General features: G+C 38.2%; 1 protein-coding gene across 1 annotated transcript in view; it reads left to right on the top strand.

Annotated features, from left to right (window-relative positions):
- Positions 1-21,853, top strand: part of LOC100645414 (B-cell lymphoma/leukemia 11A) — a 48,874-nt gene that overhangs the window by 6,673 nt on the left and 20,348 nt on the right. The window contains exon 2 of the mRNA XM_012312643.3: positions 20,666-21,118. Within this exon, the coding sequence (XP_012168033.1) occupies positions 20,666-21,118 (453 nt within the window). The remainder of the gene's footprint in view (positions 1-20,665; positions 21,119-21,853) is intronic.

Genomic DNA, 21,853 nt, shown 5'->3' with positions numbered 1-21,853 from the left:
TTAGTGTTATATTATACGAATATTATATTTTCTCCAGAAACCGCACAATGAAGTTGCAAATAAAAGAAGAAGTTAATAGAATAGTCAACTAATAAACAAATTTACGATTTAACCTTGCAACAATTTTCGAAACTCTTTTAATTCAATCTCGTATTCGATCGTTAATTCATCAATCCTATTAAGTCCATTCACATTAAAGTTTAGGAAAGAACCTGACTACGAGGAAAATTAATATTTCTCGTATGAAATTAAAAGGAGCAAGAAGTATGTGATAGTCTTCCCGTATTTTTCTCAAAGTTGAGAAATTTAACGTTTTAACGAATGGCAGGCGCAACAAGATTGTAAATAATTCGAAGGCTGTATCAGCATTGAAACTAAGATGATGGACGTGGTCACTTTTACAATTTGCTTACTTTCTTGTCGCCATTTTGCACTTTTAGTTTTCAGATTTTTATGTTCAATGACTTTTTATCGCTATGTTCTTAACATTATTAAGAATATGAAAGTACAGTACTAATTAGTTAGATACAAAAATGATATTAAATTTCTGACCATTGGCACACACGTATGTGCCCATAAAATACATTCATATCTTATCGTCTTGAGTATACGAAAGTAATTCACTCGGCGCGGCGAGCAGAAACTGATCACGACGCAGGTAGGAAATGACGTCTCGCTCGGCGAAAGCAATTTTATCAGTAGTTGGAAAGCGTGACTCGCTAATTGACGCAATTACGCCCGCATAGCAGGACACCTCTTCGGTGCGCGGCGTCCTGCGAAGCTGGGGCGTCGTTTCAGTTTGATATCGGGTCCGAAGCACTCTCGAGGATGTTATTTAGCAAACAAAGTGAGTTTTACGCGCCCCTGTCGGCACGTGCACGGCATATGCGGCGTTTTCTATGCCGAGCGCGTTAAATATTGTCTTTGATGCAGCCCGTCGGAAGCCCTTCTCCTTCCCTTTCTTCGATCTTCTTCCTTCAACATCGCTTCTTTCACCTATCCTTCTTCAACACGAGAAATCAACCAATCTAATCTGCCGCTTTCTCCTTCTTTCTTCTTCTAACAACCGCCTCGAGCCTCGACAAAAAACTACTTTGATTTGATTTCTCAGATTAACCTTTCGTGCTTTGGGCGCGTGGCGAACCCTTTCCCTCGTCGAGACTCTCCTACCGTTTCTCTTCTTCACGTTCCCTCTTTGTCGTTCTACGAACCGCTATCTACTCACCGAGCCCCAGCACGTGGCCAGGTAAGAAGTCTCTCGCGCGGTCGTGCAGCCAGGGACCACGCGGAACCCGACTTTTGATCCCAGAAGCACGCGAGCTACGCAAAAAGTCTCCGTAACACGAGTCTCGCTAATGGCGATATCTTTTATGGACCGTGAGGAAAAGTTGTCGCGCGCTATCCCGCTCCAGCTGCGAGAGAAGAGTTCGTTTCTCGTGCAAGTTTCAGACGAGAATTTTAAATCTGTTAAGTGGAGAGGATAAGTTAACTTGTCACAAGAATTTTCAATTTTTACTATACACCAGCTACGAGAAGTATTTGCGCATAATCTTTTTTCCAATGAAGAGTTCTTCTTTTAGCTTCCACGTTCCGTTTCCATAGTGTCAAATTTTTCTCTTCGTACGAAAGTAACCGACAAACGATATGAAACTTAATATATTTGAACTTAATTAATTAGTGTATAAATGCCATAACAAATGCGAATAACAAATAACGGCGGTTGACAGTAAATCAAGGTTTTTAGATGCTTCTATGGATAAATGTAGTATAGTAGCTTTTTGCTAATTGTGGAGGGATTTTTTCATATGTTTTAATTCGTGGAATATTTATGGAGGAATCGATCAGAGACGCGGGTGGAATAGATGGCGCCACCTGACGCTGTCCGATGTCGCATTGACGTCCGCTACTAGATAGCAAAGGTTCTCGTTGTCAATGAGTTCTCGTCGTTACACGGAAAGTTTTAATCCTAGGGTAATAGTCGAGAGGGACTATGGTCTGGTTAACTGTTAACTTGGTTCCTCGAGGAAAGATCTTCGAATTGGAATCGAGGACGTGAATGGGATGGTTACGTATCTTTATTGGACAAGGTGCAACTATGCTTTGTTATCTCTGAATTATTAACCCTTTATGTCTTGCGAATACCGGATTCTTTACCCTTTAGACACGAAGACTGCAGAAATACTTCAACAACATTCTTCCAAAATTTTATCTATAACAATTTGTTCGAGGTATATTTAAAGTTCGTCAAGGGAAAACTCTGTTGTACAAGTCTGTCACAATCAAATTATTTCACATAATTTAACAGAAAGAAACGCGAAAGAATGGGACAAATAACATCACAGTCACTTAAGCGATCAAAAGCTTCCAGTAGGTATCTGATGTCTTCTGAAAACGTTCAACTGATAAGATAACAGCTCAGAACATTAACGTCCCGCGGTTACTCTTACTTCTAAATACACTTAACAGCGACTGCAGATCGCACGATTGTTTAACCACTGCTCACGGTTTTTGTACATCCTGAAGACAATCCTGTGAAACTACTTCGAAGAGTATGTATGTAATTGAAGAGACGAACGCAACGAAAACACGTGACAAGTCTATCCATGTTGATTTTCATATTTTGATGGCCAGCTTAATGGCTAAAACGAAGTATTTTAATGCACTTGCATAGTTGGTAGGAAGACTTGTTAAATCCCAAAATACAAGCCTTTTAGAAATATCTGATAAATCCACTAACGTAATAAACCAATAGCACAATGTTATATTACTTTTAATATTTTTCAGCATATTCAAGAAAATGGAAAACAGATGTACGTACATATATTTAATTGTAAAATCGAACAAAGACAGCAGAAATGATAGTACAAAATTGTATCGATAACATATCGATGAAGAAATTGTCTCTCCATTAAACATGAAGAATGTCACTTACTATGTTTTTCTCCCGTAATTTTTAATCAGATCGACTACGAGAAAGAAATGGCCAGTAAAAGAAGTAAGAAATTAATTAACCATCCTTTCCTTAAATCCTTGTCCTCCTGGAGCAGGACAGAACGACGCCGATACCACTTCTCGCTATCTTTCCCGAAACGTGGCTGTATATCGTCCGTCCAATCTGCCGTTCGGCAATTTCGGCTGAAATACGATGTCGTCGGGTTCGTTCGCGAAGCTCGACGACCTGGGTTATTGGCCTCCCCGCCTCTGGATCCCTCAAAACGGGGTTAAGACCGCGAAGCCGTGTACAGATCGCTTCGCGTCCTCGTCGCTCTGATCGAGTCTGAATTATCGATCGATTTTTCAGAGTGAAGTTTCAAGAAAGAAGTGTTTGGGGCAATATTGATAGATGACTGGGTCGGTCGTGTAGATTGGAAAGTTTATTGGATGTATGATTTTTATTTGATGAGTTTCGAGCAATGTGTGTCTTCGTCTTCTTTTGACACGAAGTAGAATGGCAATTTGGAGAGTCGGTGGCGTTGTATATACATGGATATTTGATGTGTTGTCAAATAGTTTTCGTGCAATAATGAAGAATACAGATGCTGTTTAAAAGAGGTGAAAAGTACAATTAGTAAGTAGTAAAGTACGGTTATAGAGTTAGTAGTAACAAAAGTAAAGTTAAATAGCCAGGGTTCCCTTGCACGATAATTTACTAGCTGATGATATAACTAACAACTTATTAATTTACAAATTTCATAATTTATATATTATATAAGTTATCCTTTTGTAATATCATAAATTTTTGTCAAGTAGGATAATGAAACACTTTGCTTGTGAAACTGACTTGAATAATGAGAAATTCCCTAATAAAGAAATGTCAAATTTTACAAGTCAGTTTGGAAGGTAAATGAGATTGATTTAGGAAATTACTTGTACAAATAAATACACTTGAATAATGAGAAATTCCCTAATAAAGAAATGTCAAATTTTACAAGTGTATTTATTTGTACAAGTAATTTCCTAAATCAATCTCATTTACCTTCCAAAAAAAACGTACATCTCACAACAACAAATCACAATACATTACACTGTACCTAAACATCCTATACACCGGAGTAACGGATACCGAGGTATCCAGCTCGACTTTCAACCAATAATGGACTTACAAGCACTTGGAAATAGGCTTTTTCAAAACCTGCTTACTTCTCGAAGAAATCACCCTGTTATTTGTCCCTTCGGTACACATCAGTAAAAAAGAGAAGGGAGAATCCAGGAAAGAATAAGACAGTCTGACCCATGGAACACGGAGATGTCCGAGTGGAGCATAATGGCGAGGTGCCCAAAGAAAATTTATGTTGTTTGCGGTGTCGGTTTCCTGCTCCATTGTCCGGCATTGTCCGAGTCCCTCCTTCCAAGGTGCGAACACCCTTCAGGGCGATAATCCACTCGTATTATTACATGCTTTGTCGGCTAGTTCACTTGTCCAAAAGGGGGAAAGATCGCCTACCTGACCAAGGGTCACTTCGAAGCGCCTTACCTAGTAAGGTGCGTTTCACCCCTCGTGGACCATCCTGGACCGTGTCAACTTAATTGTCAGGGAGCAACGAAGGTCAATCTGTCTTCTTACGATCAAAACGCAACCTTCCAATTCATAGGTACAACGTCGACAGATATTAAAGATCAAGCAGTTCTGTTTTTTCCTATACTTGACCTTGTGGAAGAGAAGATTAAGCGGTGATGGGCTTGATTGACTAATCACGCGTGTCCTCGAGATAATTACTTTCATGTTTAGAAAGTGTTTCTCGGGATCAGCTTTCCTCCAGGAATTTTCTCGTCAGTAAATCAACTATCCATCAGCTTGTAACCGACAATCACGATGATGTCCATCTATTATACGAATCGAATGCTTTAAAGTGAGAGAAATAAAGAGCCAAGTTTTTAATTAGGATTTGGATCACCTAATCAGGCGGCATTAAAGTCCAGTCATTTCCGCGGCGATTTTCTGTTTTCCCCAGTGTCGGTCACCCGTTATAGTCCAATATCCCAGAAGAACGCACGCGTATGTAAACCACGTGGCGCGTACACACGCTGACTGGGCCTTTCTATAAATAGGAACACGCCAAGTTCAGGGGAACAGAGTGGAGTCTCGTTTTTAGATTTTCCGCCGGTTATGACTCGAATCGTCAGAAGGTTGGAACGTCGCGAGTCAGTTACTCGTTTCGAGACTTGGACATAACTTGACTGCCGCTTTACTGAAAGCCTGACAGCGTGTGATTAAATAGACAACAATGAGAGCTGTGTTAGGCCTGGTGCAGATGAGGGATCGATCTCACGTGACAATTTACAAAGTAGGTTTATGTAATATTTCTAACAGATGGATCGTACGATCAGATGCATTGCGTCATTAGAGATATAAAGTCATTGAATCATACAGTATCATTTACTGGGTATACATGAAATCGTTACGATGTATATACAGTGCAATGCATATTTTGATTAAACAGGTAGACGATAAAATGAGTTCTTTTTTAAAAGTTTTAATCAATTATTGATATTATTTTTAAATTCTATATATTACTGATAGAAATAATTAATAGTCTTCATAAAGCATAAGATAAAGCTCATTTGTGAATTAATGTTTTGTTAGTGAGTGGAACAGTTCGAGCTAGGATATTTAATGTTCGAATATTTGATTCTATTTTATATTCTAAATATACTTTACGTATAGAAACATTTGCCGAAACGCTTATGAGAGTGCGAATATCTCCGCGGCGTAGGGCAGTTATTTCAAGTGGATTGAAAATAAATCTATTAATGCTTTGTTTCCAAAATAAATCTATTGTTATAAATAGGCTTGTCGAAGTAATAAGCTTTCCTATTTCGGGGAGACTACATTACTCTAGGATATCAATATATTTCGAAGGTTCAACGTGGATGTTGAAGATCAAGATAGACACACGTTTCAACCCTTATCGAGTGACTAATAAATATTTTACTCGGGAAACTAACGGTTCCCAATTTAAACGTTTATTCTTAGCTATTGATATGTAATGGCTGTAAACATCCCGGCTATTATATACTTATTATGCGACTCTATAATCATTATTTGATATCTTTATAATACACAAATTTTCCTCAAAATATATTTAACATAATTCGATTTCTTTCAATCTAAAATAATTTTGAAACAAATTTAGTTTTTAAAAATAGTAATTATATTCTTCATTGACAATTTATCGTGAATTTCCTCGGGAAATTTTTCTGCTCACTCAAAATGTCACTGGATTTAATTAACATGTTGCATACTTCATAAGTTAGTGATATATAGAGAACTATAATAGTCTGCTAAAATAAAAGAGTCATCGAATGAAGATATTCTTTTCTATATTCTTGAACAAAGTAAATATTAGAGAAAATAAAATTATTCAAAATTTAACAATACTCTAATCTGGCTATTATAGCTTTATTATACAAGTCTTTTCTTCTTCATTATGTTTCTCTCCAGAAATGGACCATGTTGAAACACGTAAACTCGTTTATTCAACCCATTAACCGTACAAAAAACGTCTAAACCGAATTCTGATGAAACACTTAACGATCGCCCATCCGCTTACGCAAATCTTACCTCTCGATTTCACGTCCTTCGTCGCGCGTCCACCGGAAGAGGAAACGGCGATTCGAGACGCTGTTTTCGGCCGGATAGCAGGATATTTGCTTCAACGAAACACGACTGACCGTAAAGGAATTTTCTACAAGAACTGGACGTTCTTATATTCGTAGAATGAGTAATACGCCTTTTGTTTATTGGAATTCATTGTATTATTGAGAAAATTGATGCAGATTGTGTTTGAATATGTTGAAAGCATATATTTTGTATATAATACAGTTTGGAAAGTTACATTTTGGATGTAACAAAGTTTAAAAAATTATATTTTGGTCACAATATAGGTACATAAATATTTCAGAAAATCAAATTTTTACGTACCTTTTGGAAAAAGTTGCCTCATTATTAGTTAATTTTTCTGGAATTTATAATATTTTTAGGATAAAGTGAATTTTTAATATTCGATATTTTTGGTATTTGTAGAAAGTGAAAGAAAAAATACTACGGGAATAGTAAACGGAGTAGATACGTGGTATTTACGAAGAAAGTATTTTATCTGATTGAACTGTTTGCAAATAGTTCACAGACCAGGGACGAAAACTTGGATTTTAAAGGTCAAGAACGCCCTGGAAGGCGCTGAAAGATCTCTGCGATCAATTTTATTACGAAGCACGGAGCATTAATCCTATTACGTTCTTTGAATTATCTTCGTCCAGATCATATCCGTCATCATCATGACCGTGTTTCTCCACGCTAAAAACATTCTTAAGCTGAAGAAAAATTATAAAAATATCGTTGTGTTGCTGTAGGTAATTTCTCGTTTCAACTTTGCAACAAATTTTTTTTTTTACAAAACATTAAAATTCTTATCGTAACAATTGACTCCAAGTTAAAGAATTTCGAAAGAAGAATAAAACTTAGACATAAAAACTCAATGTTCCGTAGCAGAGTTAGAAAACGACAAAACGAAACGTCCCTTTACAATGGAACAACACGAGCTAAAGAACCAGACATTGGAAGTCATGTCCGGCCATTGCATCGGCCGATCCGGAAGTCGAATAAGAAGACGAGGAACGGTCGGCCGGTATCCGCCAGTGGCGTGGCCGTTTTCGCCTGCTGCTTTCCAATTGGCCGGCCACGACAAAATTGCTCAGCGGGATGGTTTTTTTCTCGCGAAAAAATCGAACCCGCTGTTCGAACCGGTAGAGTGGGATCGGGTTCGAGATAATTCATCGACCGCCGCCGGGCTGGACCAATTGCGTGGTCGATCCGCGGGGGGTTAGAGACTGGATCTGATGATGTAGAGAAAAAAAGAAATCTGGGGTCAGGTTTTTTGTACCACTGGCGAGTTCAACTCTGGCCTCGCTGTTGCGCGCTGTTCTGACTACCAAGCGTATTTCTAATTCTAAAGTATCAGAATTTCTCTAACGTTTCTCTTCAGTATACTTTCGTTATACCTCGAGCAACCATTTTTGATATTTTCTATAATATTTTGCTATGTGTTCTTTTGTGTTTCTTTTACTAATTCCTTTATTTACTTTTCTACTGTATTTTCTAAAAATACCATCATGGATAATCATTCATTAATTATTCTTACGAAATTTATGGAAAAATTTGAAATACTATGGAAGAGCTATATCTTGGCTATCTACACAAGGGTTAAATACAAAATTTACAGAGAAAATTACCTCACTCCCTATAAAAATCTAAAAACAACGAACAATTTTCTACCGTTGTTTGTATATACGTATATATTGAAACTCCAAAAATTCGAAAGTTATAATTTACAAATTACAAATTGATTAAAAAATCTCGTGTTCAAAGTTTGATCTGTACTTTTGTACATCATTGTGTAACTTTATCTCGAAAAATCCTTACAAGAATCTCATTTACCATTTTACACTCCCAAAAGCACCAGGGGATTCGTAAACTGTTAACAACCAGAAAGCGTTACAGCGTGCACATACACGTACTCGCGTTAGAAATGTAGTACCTGATAACATTTTGGGAAACTCGGCTTGCCACCAGTTCGAATTCGGCGAACAACAGGACAACGAGGCCCGGAAACGTAACATTTCCACGCTCACCAAAACCAACGATCCCAGCTTCGCTGGTTAATTCTCGCTCGAGAAAATTCGCCTCGCGCGATCGTTAATTATTTCGCGTGACATGCTTCGGCACTTGCCGCGTCCGCGCGTTGTCAAAAGTTTGCATTTGGATGTTTTGCGGCACACGCCCGGCGAGTTTCGCGGGAGGGACGTTGTGAATAATGTAACAACGAAACCTCCGCGGCGCCCGGACCGCCTCCTCTTTCCTCTCTTTACCACAGAACTTTCTAATTAACCGACGCTGGCCCCGCGGAGCGTCGAGAGAGCCGGAGAAACCCGGGGAACACCGGAGAACGAAGAAAGAGAACCGACCAGAGCCCAGGAAAGAAAGGGACAGCAAAATCAGTCACGATACCGGACAATACAAAAGGCCTATCCGTGGTATTTCGTCGCGTTGGCGATCTCCTCGTTTCGCGTTTCTCACCGTTTGTTCCCAACTGATCGTCACGTCGGGCAAACCAGTTGCTACTACCCCTGGCAATAAGTCTTCAGCCAAATGTAATGTGTTGTACATAGGACATAGTTTAAGTAGTAATTTTAATCGGAAGAAATAGTAATTCCCAATAGTAAATTTTAAATAATGATTCTTAAGCGAAGAAAACTGTATTGCACAGAAATTTCGTTTTACTGTTTATTGAATAATCTCGTGATCGCTTTTTCGTTAATTCGAGCAATATTTATAGACTTCTGGTGTTAATATACCATACTAATACGAGTGATGCTATATCTTGTTGTACAGAATAGACGCGATAAAGCATTTTAATTGAAAACTAATTTTTAGATTATCTTTGGTTTGTTAAAAAATGACACTCTTTTTATTTACCGTCTGTTTTCGCGTCGTGTAAATGAGAATGTAGGATACATATGTAAATACATAAGAGAGGCGAGAAAAATTTAAATTGTTTTACTATAAATTAAATATAAAATAAAAAAGATAATCAAGACTTTTGTCCTGTTATCTACCCATTAGAAAATAGTAAACAAAGAAAATGATATTAAAAAAGAAATGCTGTTTTCATATTGAGTATTCGATATCACTTAAAATTCTAAAATTGTAAAAGAGAGGTTTATAAGCTACAATCTGTAATATTTCAACTGACCAATACTACAACATATATATATGTTGATTAATTATTGCATAAAAGACTTTGGGTGTAATAAAAATGTTAGAAAATTTCTGAGCTCGTTACTTCTATTCACTAAAAGGAGCTGACAATCGTACATCACGTTTCGACTGTTCGGTATCGTTTCCCTTTTTCCACCTGTAATAACGCGATCCGTTTTTGTTCCTCGGTTGCCTGTAAAAATACGATACAAAGGGGTGGTAACGACTGTAAACGCTTTTTATGCAAACGTTGCACAAAGCTCGTTCCTCTGAAAGCCGTTTCTTGCATAGCACGTTTTTCCCTTGTTTCTAGCCTGGTAATTGCACTCTCGAGCCACCGTGTCGAAACGAGACGAGAAGCCATCGATTCTCACACGAAAGGTGAAAACTTGGCGGTAAAGGGCACGCATGGGCGAATTCAGAGATTCCATGGGAGAGAAGAAACGTGACAGAATGCTGGGATATATTCCATGTTTAGAAATATGTCAAGTGTATTCTGATCTTTATACGACGATAGAAAATACGTCGAATTAAAATTATTCGAAACTTTCGATATTTTTCATTTTTCAACAGCAAAATAACGAACGAGCTATATTATACGTCGATCCTTACATAAATGTTCCATCTAAAATTAATTGCAAACATTCGGAATGAATTAAACAGTTAAAAACTTAAATCTGACTTATGGAATGATTTACAGTAAGTGTATTAAATAATATTGCTAATATGAATATCATCGTAAAATATCTAATATAAATATCATACAGAACTTAATAATACAAATATTAAAATTAACTAAAACGATTGAAACATTGAACACATACGTTCTCTATAGTTCAATGTTTAATAATTTCCTAATAATTTCTCAGGTTCACCCTTTCTCTCTAAATGTCCTAATATTCGTAAAGAAGAGCTAGCGAAGAGTTAAGAAGAATACACGATTCTCCGCGACGTCGTAATAATCTAAAAAGCCAAGTACAATTTGCTTTAAGAAAAAGAAAAATATCTGACACACTGTGTCAGTGAATATAACACGTGACAGTTACAAAAATGGAACTTCTGCATATGGTCTTAATCTGATGGCTTCAATTCGCCCTACTCGAAAGACCAGCTGGACCATGGATAACTGTACTCACATGATTTATTTTGATGAAAAAATAAGGAAAGGGGTTTTTCTTGAAAGAAGGAGGTCGATTGAAAAGGGGACGGGTGTACAGGTCAGCTCTCTAGGACCTGTTTGGCCGTTTCTCAATGGACAATGTCCTGCTAGCCAGGCGTACAAAGGACCCCCGGGATCTGGAGATCCTCCCACGATACGCATGTGGAGCGACGATACAGAGAGAAGGATCTAACCCGGTGCGTGAGTGGGAAACCGGGCGAGAAAGAGAAAGATACGCCGCGGTGTACCCATTCACAGTCCGTGAGAACCAGATTTCATATTTCTCATAACCGCCTGGCCGACCGCGGGACAGAGAGTGGCTCGCAGTTTTCTAGCTGTTTCTCTGTATATTTTCTGTGAATCTAGCGTATGTTGTTCCCAAACTGGTCAACCCGTTTTCACGGATTTCGTTCCGTCTAAAATTTCTGAAACACGGCGTGTCTTTTCTCCTCTCGCTCATGCGCGCGTCCTTGGTCGGGTCCACCTTGCTTAGAACGCGATTCCTCAGTCGTGAGAAGAATAAGAACCCTACCTCCCGTTTGTGCGTATATCTGATCGTCGGCCAGAAGGAAAAGCGGTTCCGTGACACGTGAGAAACGCCGCGTTTCCGGAGGACTCGTTCGAGCTTTCGAGCCGATGCCCTGAGATTAGATAGCGTGCCAAGCAGAGGACAATGCAGACGTTGACGATAAGAGACGGTGAACCTGCGTGGGTGGACCGAGATGGAAAGTTTCGCCAGGATACTGTGCACTTTGGATTCCTGATCCAGAGATAATGCATTTGCTGTTTTGAAATTTCGAATATAGAATAGAATGTTGATTAATTGAATCTTGTTTGAGGGTAACGTCGATTTTTTGGATATTGATTATTTAAACACGGAAGGAGATATGCATCGTTTAGCGAGTCGTATTACAAAACTACTATAGGTACGACTATTACGCGATCATATTATGCGGGTATTATGCATATGAAATGTAAGGTCATCTTATCCTTTCATCAATGTATTTCATATTTGAAAAAGATGTACGTTCTACGAATGTTATGTTAATGTTGAAAGTTTGATATTTCTGAATATTTCTAACATGAATATAATATGAAGATTGTATATTTTTAAAGCTGAAGAAAATATGATACGATGTGACTAGACAACTTGATCTACTTTACAAAAAACTGTGACTGTTTTCCTTAAATCCCAATTTCTTGGTATTCAAACATACGAACACTCGAAAATCGCTTCAAGCACGAACCTACACCATAATACTGAATTCCTCCCACTTCCTGTGTCCCGTGTTACGATAGATCCTCTGCTACACCTATGACCCCGTTTCCATTCGAAAACAAGTGGCCGTTAGGTTCGCTCCCGTTTCCAACGATTTCGAGTATCCTAAAGAAAAACCGGAGCCTTAAAAGGGAAAACGATCATCGAGTAAGATATAAAAAGAAAAGCCTCCTTCCATAAAAATAGGCGGGTCGAAGGTACACAAAACGAGATTTCGAATATAGTCTTCGACGTGCATGATCCGCAAACCAGGTCCGATTTTTTCTTCTATCTCCATGGACCAGCGTTTTTTTCCCATCATCATCTGGTCCACGTACGTAAGGGAAAGGGTCTTCCACATGGAAGAACGAAAAAAACACGTATGGCACCGCCATTTTGAGTCCTTTGTGGGGTAAGTTCGTTTCGATGCCAGGTCCAGGGTTAAAAACTCTTCACCCCTAGAAGAAAGTCGAAAGGACGAAGGGGTTTCCGGGTGTGGAGAAAGGAAAAAGGGAGACAACAGAGAGAGAGAGAAAAGAGAAAAAGTGGGGGTTCCGTATAAAAATTGCCCCCACCATCGGAGAACGCGCTGGTAGGTCCTTTCTATTCTTTTGATATCCTGTTGTCGGGGCCCTTGGCCAGCCCTGTGCCCCGCCAAATTCTCCAGTCAGCATCCGAGCATGCGAGAAACCAGATCTTCCACCGCCTTAACCGAACGCGATTCGTTTCTTAATTATTTAATTGGTTGCAGTAAAATTGAGGATGAGTTGGTTCATTGATCGTTACCGAGTTTACGAGTGAGTTACTGATTAAGTGGACGATGATTCGGGAATTGGTACGCTGCACCATGGAAACTATCGCCATGGACCGACGCGTAATGGCGCATAAAGGTAAACAAACCTTAACTTGCAAGGAGAAATTGTTCTGGTTTTCTGAGGGAGAATTTTGTTACTTGAAGGGATACAATTTGGGATTGGATTTTATTTGCAAACGTCTTTATTGTGAAGATTCGTCTAAGATTGAAGGTTGAATATAACTTGCATTAAAACTGAATACACGTTGTATGTTTGATGAGCGAAGACTTAGGATCGTTTAGTTGATTTACAAGTGTTTCGACACAGATTGTTAACCATGAAATTATGGGCTTGTGATTTAGATAACAACGTTGATAATGAAAGTAAAGAGGCTCTTGTTGAATAAATTGTACAGGTATTTTGATGCCTAAGATATTGTACGTAAATTCGAGTGGTTAATTAGACTCTGTAATAAGACTGATAGATAATCATGACTGTATCGGTAAAATTTGGAAGGAATCTAAAAATGTAGATCGAATTCAGAATGTTTTACATAACACGCATAATATATTCGTAAAAGGTATCTACAAATTCGAATACTTTCATGAACGTCCCCCAACCTCTCGTTCAAAATTCTCTATTTTTAATCTGGTGAACTGTAGTTTCTCATTATCCACGGCCAATTCGAAACACGGTTGTTCGACTTTTCCCCCAGTCACGGTTTTCCACCACGTTATGTCGGGATACAAACGACGTCGACACAACACATGAAGAAATAGAGATATATACGCGAGGATATCCCGAGGCGGTTTCCTTGTTAGGACATCCGTCCTGTCAAAACGTCCACAGGACACATCGAAGCAATTGAATTACGATCATCCCCAGGGCGAGCTCCGACCGTAACCAATAATTCCATTATCCATTAGTATTGGGTCGCGGCAATTTCCTTCGACGACCGAGGTAACGGACGCGCGTACGTGTGCAGCTAGGATCCATCGGGAAACGCGAAATATACAGACGGATCAAGAAACCGATGGATTCCTGGCACACGTCGCCAGGAATATCGAGCCACGCACGGAACGACGCGAGGCATAGCTGATAATGGAACCGCGTCCCGATGAAATCGACGTCGTTCCGAGATGCTCCAACCTGCAGCCGTCTGGTTCTTGAAATTCGGTGACGACGAAATTAGTTTTGGAAAGTCTGGATGAGTATACATGTCGCGTGGTATTTCTGATACGCGACTGGTGGAGTGGAGGTCAGTCGCGATGACTGCTGGTTTTTAATTGGCCAAGTGGTGTTTTTTGAAGGTTCTGTTGATATTTGAATGAGTTGTGGGTTTTTGGATTAGTATTTAGTCAAGTGTATGTCTATTGTGTATACATTGGGAATAAATTGGCTGTAAGTATTATTGATGTCGTATTATTGACGTTGAAACGAATGGTTTTGAAGATTTGGAGGATTTTGGATTAGTATTTGTTTAGAATACTACTACATCAGAAATCTATTTTTACTATTGGAATTAGAAGAATTGCAGGAACAACTCCTTGCACGTTTTGTTTTGTCGACAAGCTTGTTAGTGTTGATATTAAGATTTTGAACATTTTTATTAAATTTATAGTTGATCGCATTTAATCACATTTTTATAGTTATTGAGTTAGGTTGGAGGATGTTCAATTAAATGTTAGTTATATGCGAATAAGTTTGTAAGTTCCATGAGTGTTATATCTTGTATGTACTTGTATCGTACTTATACCAACATCAGTTTTACTGATTGAAGATTGAATTAATAGTTTATGTTCTTACATGGGATGTTGTCCGTTTTTGGTTCCTTGAAAGTGTAATACGGAGATAATTGAACTGGTGTAGTAATTCTTTATGAAATTAAACTTGCAGGAAATTGCTCATAAAGGAACGTCGCTCGATAGTTACGAATAGATATGTTCGAAGATAGTTAAGGGCAGTTTTGAGTGCGTTGGGACCTGTGATTGTGTTTTGAATTAGAAGTTTCTTAATGTTTTATGAAGAACGATCTTGTGTCTACTTGATTATATGACTGTAATACGAGCAATACTTTCAGATCTGGAAAGAACTTAAAGTTTCTAAAATTTCCTGCGTCCATTTATGAAGCTCATTGGAAAATGCTGTCGTTCCTCCCTTTTTTTTTTTTTTTTTGTAGAGAAAAAGGGGATCAAATGTTCTAATTAAAATGTTTATTATTCCACATCTTGTTTCATTTATCGAGATCGATTTTGAGAAATGCGAATGAAGAGAACTTATAATATTATTAAAATAAAAGAAAATGTTTCAAGAATCGAGAAATGAATATTTGAATCAACCTGATAATTAAAACTAACATTAATGTTAATTTTTCAATGCGAAACAATTAACAGTTCAAAAAATAGTGAAATTTAATATCACTCGGGCATTATTATTTATCTGAAATTCACTTAAAATTCAACTATCAGCGAACGTAAAAGATAGACATTTGATCGAGCGATTAACTTTTCGAGAAGGAAAAAGATTATTCGAAGGAAACGATTCAGAATTTAATATCGGAGATCGCCGTGACTAATCGACGCGTAGAGTCGATTCCCTTGGTCGAGCGTTTCATCTAACTCGAACGGCAAACGAAAGAAAATTAATGTGAAGGACTAATAAGCTCCAGGACGTTTCCTGCAGCGATTCCCATACGCATTTGCCCCTCCATTCGTCGATGGAAATTACGAAGTCTCTTCGCAATAAGGGAGACACGCGGTACAGTGATCGAGGCATTACGGATGTATGGACCAATTTGTAAGCAATCCAACTTACATTCGCGGGGCAATATTGCATTTTTATGTTATCTTTTCCTAGCTATTCGCGGCATCCTTTTATTGGAGGATGTTACTTTTACTCTTGTGGCCAGTAAGCTTGCTTTCTCTTAGCGTATTTATGTCAGCCATCGGGAAGAATCGAATTGAATCGAGAATCAAGAACTTAAACAAAAGCTTTTCTCTATATTGGAGGCAAAATAACTTTCGAATCAATAAGAATCGAAATAAGTCTATTCCATCTGGGCATCTTTTTAATTCGTGAATTTATAAATATTTTAAAAGAAAGTGTAAAAACTTCGTTCCAGGAATTTTTTAAATTTAGAATTGATAACTGCAATAGATTTGGAATAATGAATCTAGCTAATTACCGACGTGAGAATTAGTTTTACATAACGAAAGATATTATATTTTGAAAAACCTGTGTGTAGTTAAAGTTTTATTTAGAAACGCATTTAATTTGGTATGTCTGCAATAGAAAGTTATGAATGTTCAAAAAATTGGCAAATTGAACGATGACAGAATGTTAACAGATAAATGTTATTTGTTAACAAGACGATCGAAATATTTTTACGCCAACAATTTATACGAAAGATATTGTACAAAGATTTTGTCATAATTAAGAGAAATGAAATACAGGAAACACGATGTTTTAATAAATTCTATATAACATCGAGGATTACTCGACCGAGATTCTTATTAAATGTAGCAAACAAAGTTAATTCAACGTTTACATTGCTTTTATCGTTTACGGTAACTTTAAACGTTATCCGTTTTAATAAATTCCGCTGAAGATCAGGAAACATTCAGACTATATTTTTATTAAGCTACCCACAAAATCAATTTAAACTCTTTTCCTCCCCTTACAATCTTACGGAAAAGAGAAATCACCTACTTCCATCCGTTAACCAAACTTTCATCTCCCATCCGCCAATCTTACCATCTCGAAACCTAATTTTACGCTTATCAAGCTCTGAACAATTTTTTAAAAATCTAAATGTGATTTTGTATCTTTTTTATGGAAATACTTGATAACTCCAACGATACAATAAATTTCGTCTTACTGTATATATATATATTAAATAATATAACAAAATATGTCTATGTTAATTCAATGATTTATATATATGAAACGTATACAAATTGAAAGAAGAATCGAAATTTTTACAAGAGAGGAAATAGAGTGCTGCTCCTTACTATGATATCTCTTTATATTAGCGATAAAATATACATATACACGTCGAGTTGTACTTTGCATATATATGAATTGAAGGACGACGCGTCAACCATTCTGACTCCATCTTTTCACACCACATTCTCCAAACATCCCTTATGTTAGTAATGTACGTATGTATATGTACACTTTACTCCCAAAATTTGTTCAAACGATCACACTAGTTTGGCACTTAGAAGATTTTATTTTAATTTATACTTAATATTATTCTTTAAGAGAAAAAGCAGCCTGGTCATTTTCAGCCATTGAGCAATTAATCAGCAAAAATTATCATCTCCACTAACAAGAACAATTACTCACCAACCTTTTCGCTTTTAATTAAACACAAGTATTACTCCGTGTTTTGTTTAAAACAATAATTACTATCTATCGATACTTTTAAAAAGGAAAGTTTACTAGAAAGAAGTTCTAGAAATAGGAAACTGCGATATCTCCAGTGTTTATATATCCTCAACAGGACTCTTCTTTATCTCGTCCATAAACTCTTCAAAATCTCAAGTACTTCACTCATTCGCGTAATTTCTCATTTTTTATTTCCGTGGGTCGTGCCGTCAAATGAATAAATACACAACGACAGCGTATGTACGTCATACGTATCGTACGCTGTATCTCTTGGACCGGTTTAGCGGACAGGTTAGAAGGGTGACGCGTGCGTGTATGCACGAAGGGAGATTCACCAGAGAATGACGGAGCGGACACGTGTCGTCCAAGTCCTCCTTCGCGATCACCTTCGTCGGAACGCCACAGAGGGGTAGGTAACATAACCACGAGTCTCTTCCTCTCTTTTCCTCTTCAACCATGAGTTTACCCGTCGGCCGCAGCTCCCGAGCTTCGGTCCAACATCTGCCCCCGAAAAAACAAAAGCCCATTGTCGTTAACGACCGGTCGCGCGTCTCTTGTTTCTAAGCGAGCGCTTTTCAATCGTAGGCGAATAACGGACCCAGAACCGAGTCCATTCAAGGCCCCGTTTTCTCTATGTCCCGTTTCTCTTCTTCTGTCTCTGTGTTCTCTGCCTTCGATCCTGGACCTCTCTCAGCCCTCCTCGTCCTGCTCGCGAAGTTTCTTTTAAGATTCTCTCTCTGTCTCTCTTCGTTGAATCGTGTTTTCTGCTTCAGCCTGTTCACCGTTGAACATTTTTTTCATCCTCATACATAATAATTGCTGTGCCGAAGTGTATATGGTGTATCTTTTTGAGTGGATGGTTAGGTTTGTTGGTTCTAAGGACGCGTCTTTTTGCCGGCGATGTTGAAGGAATGGTTAAAATATTGTATCCTCATAGAAAGTGTGCGGGTATAGATTCAGTTATGTTGGTTAAGATTTGGATATAGTTGTTGGCAACAGATATGGATTCTTCCGGATATAGGGGTGTTGAAAACGTTTCTCTCCAAAGAAAAGGCTCGATAGTGTTGCTGTACAAGATATGATAAGACCTAGAAGTAAATTTACTTGTTCGAATTCTGACGTTGTTTTCCCTTGTTCTCTTCGTGAGTAATAATTCATCTGTTTATATCCTTTATCTTTTATAATAAGTAAGTATATAAATTAGTGTTTTCAAGGATGAATTGATTAAAGCCAGGCAAGAATAATGAAATCGTGAAATGAAAATTATAAAAAACGATCTGAACAAGTGCAATTTAAGAAATTCCCCCACTGTAAGTATTTCAATATTTAAAACACAGATCGATATGCGAGTACTTCCATCAGGACCAACAATGCCACTAAGTACGAAGTTACATGATGTCTAAATGATTAATGAGCGTCACGTGATAAATTTTGACCAAGATACTGCAAAAGTGATACAAATGCATCGCTGAAACCTTTCCATGCAACTACCTAACAATCTCAATCAAACGAAAGGTGATTTACATACGCAGGGTCATCCGAACTGCGTTTGCGCGTTGGCCAGTGGTCAATCAGAGCTCCGCCCCGAAAGAATCGAACGGTGTCCGCGCACCTACGAAAACGGGCAAATAGCCACAGGCTATCCAAATATGGACTTTCATCCCTACCATAAAAAGAAGTTTGCTAAGAAGCTCATCCGAAATATTTGTACAACACAGCCAAATCAAACTATATGTTATAATGTTTTCTGTATTAAAACACCTATTAAATTTGAAGAAAGAGTAGAAGAACAAATGGTCAGAAAGACAATGATAGAGGGTTTTCTTATTTTTACGCGGTACTGGCAGCCCCATTCGGATGGATATGGATACTTGACTCCGACGAGGGAGAGATCGATGCATGAAACTCCTGCCAATCTCTATGTTAATGGAGCGCGGCATAAGCAGTGGGCAAGGGGAAGAGCCGCGAGGAATGCTGCCAGGAGGTCTGCTGGAGGACACTTAAAAGTGAATTGTTACGTCTGCGGCTGACCCCGGGACCTTAGCCCCTCGAACCACGGTGAATTATAAGACTCGCACAGAAGGAAATTAGATCTCTATATCAGCGGCGCGCGTTTTCCTTCAGCTAACCAAATTTCAACCCTCAACCCCTTACATGAAAATTGAGCTCGCGATGCCTGCGTAACTGGCGCTGTAATTGAACGCGCTTCAATTATATGCATAAGCATGCGGTAATTGTGGGAATTTCGTGAGATTTTCTGGTAACGATTGGTTGAACTATCGTGTAGGAGATTTTTTTCTTTTTTAACATTTTTCAGGAGTATTAAAAATCTTCATGCATATTGTAATAAGGCTATTTTTATTATCGTAAAATTAATTTTCGTTGCCGTAAAATTAATATGTTCTATCCTAAAAAGAGCAATTTTTCAAAACGGTTGTAAAAATTTGATAACGAAGTATTATAGATAATAACATATAAAAAAAGAGAACATTTCCTACAATCCAATTATTGTCATAAAATATGGAAATATGTTATAAAATATACACTTTCATTGATTTTTTAACTTGATTGGTAATCGATGATACCTCATTTCGTAGTTCTAATTCTAAAACGCAATCAGAATATCTCTTCACGCTTTAATATGTTCGAGAGAGATTAGAAGCCGTATTTTAAGGGAAACGTAACGGAACAAATTTAATGAACTTTTCATCCAGAACGTGGACGGTGAAAGCGTCACGATAAAATATTGCGAGATGGTGAAATTTTCTTGGGTGGTCTGAAACACAGGTTCAAGAGAAAGGACTTGAAGTATCCTTTTATCTAAAGTGTCTGCAGCTTTGGGCGAATTCTTAAGAGGGTCTTCTGTTTAGTTTCATAGGAACATGTGAACGACTTTCTGTAAGACGCGTAAAACTGGACAGAATGTTGTCAAACACGGAACACGAACTTTGAAAAATCAACTTAAAATAAAATACTGAGATCTTGAAGAATTATTTCGCGCATTACGTAATACCTAAGCTTTCTATTCGACAATTTTATCACAATTTTGTTTTACATATTCATATAAACAATACCATACAAAGACATTTATTATGAAAATAACTGGCGATACATTCATTATTACACTTCGAATTTTATTGTCTCTAACATTGCAGGTTTAAAAATAACTTTCTAAAATTTCTATACTATTCATTAAGAAGAGTAAAAATCTACGAACACTTAACAACTTATACCGCTATTTTTAACTGCTCTATATGCTTTGGAAACCGACGACAAACAAATTAAGAAAGTTTAATTTTTTAATTTTCCAGCGGAAACCTCGCAAGGCACCACATCCCCAGACACCGTCCAATGTGGGGCATGCAGGGCGTCCTACCCCCTTGGCGAGATAGTGCGGTTCATCGAACACAAGGTGAATCACTGTCGCAGCACTCTTCAAGGTTGTCACAGTCCACCGGCGACTGCGGCGCCGGAAGACTCCGATCCGGAGGATGCGCTCGCCTTGAAGACGGTCGACCAGGACTCGAAGTTGAACTCGGTGCCCAGCATTTCGGCGCCCATCAACAAAAGAGGCGGAGGAAGGTTGGAGAGTCCTCCGACGCTTCAAGGGCCCGGTCCGGACGCTGGAAGTCCGATCGAGCTGAAGGCAAGCGCTAGCTCGACACCTAAAAGACGGACAGAAGTTTCCGACGAAGATAAGGAGGATCTACCGAAGAAACCGAAGACGGAATCTGTGGACGCGGACACCAATACGGTCAATTCTGGTGAGTAGATAATACGGTCAATTCCAGTCCCTGGAATTTGCTCATTTGTTGGGTATTAGGTGAATTATGAGGAGAATCGGGTGCTTTTAACACAGAAAGTCGAAATACTAATTTAAAATACGTAAGAATAAGACGTATTAGAAAGCATTGAAGATTGGAAAGGGAGTATTCGTCGGAAAATTGTTAAGTTATGATTAGAAAGTGGTTTTTGATTGATTATTTCGCTCAGAAAAATAGAAATACAGGTTCCAGGTTCCAAGCAGGTTCCAGGCAGGTTCCAAGAAATGGGGATGAAACGAGATAAAATGAAAAGTTATATTCGGAATAGTATCCTGGAGCAATGTAGGATTGAAATAATATATTGGTAGATTTTAAGAGTTTTAAGGTTGTATATATAAAGCACGTTATTTTTAAATAGTACTTTTATCATACGTAGGTATATACTGACGTTTTTACGATCTTTAAACCTTTATGCTACCCTGATAAAAGTTATCAGGAATATTCTTCGAACAAAAGTGGAACCGACATTGAACTCGCAGTATCAAGTAGATCTCAACGATATACGCGTTACTAAAGATGCCTCACGATGTTTTCACATATTCCGCTTTCAGTTCTGCGTTGGGTCTTCCGAGTCAAGGTAGCCTCTATAAATAAAACGCGAGTGTTCCGGCAACAAATGCTTTTCGTACTCTATACAGCTCCCGAGCCGACATTTCCGATAGAATAAGTAACAAA

The sequence above is a fragment of the Bombus terrestris genome, chromosome 10 (genome assembly GCF_910591885.1).
Source record: "Bombus terrestris chromosome 10, iyBomTerr1.2, whole genome shotgun sequence".
NCBI lineage: Eukaryota > Metazoa > Arthropoda > Insecta > Hymenoptera > Apidae > Bombus > Bombus terrestris.
This window is presented reverse-complemented; position numbering and strand designations above follow the sequence as displayed.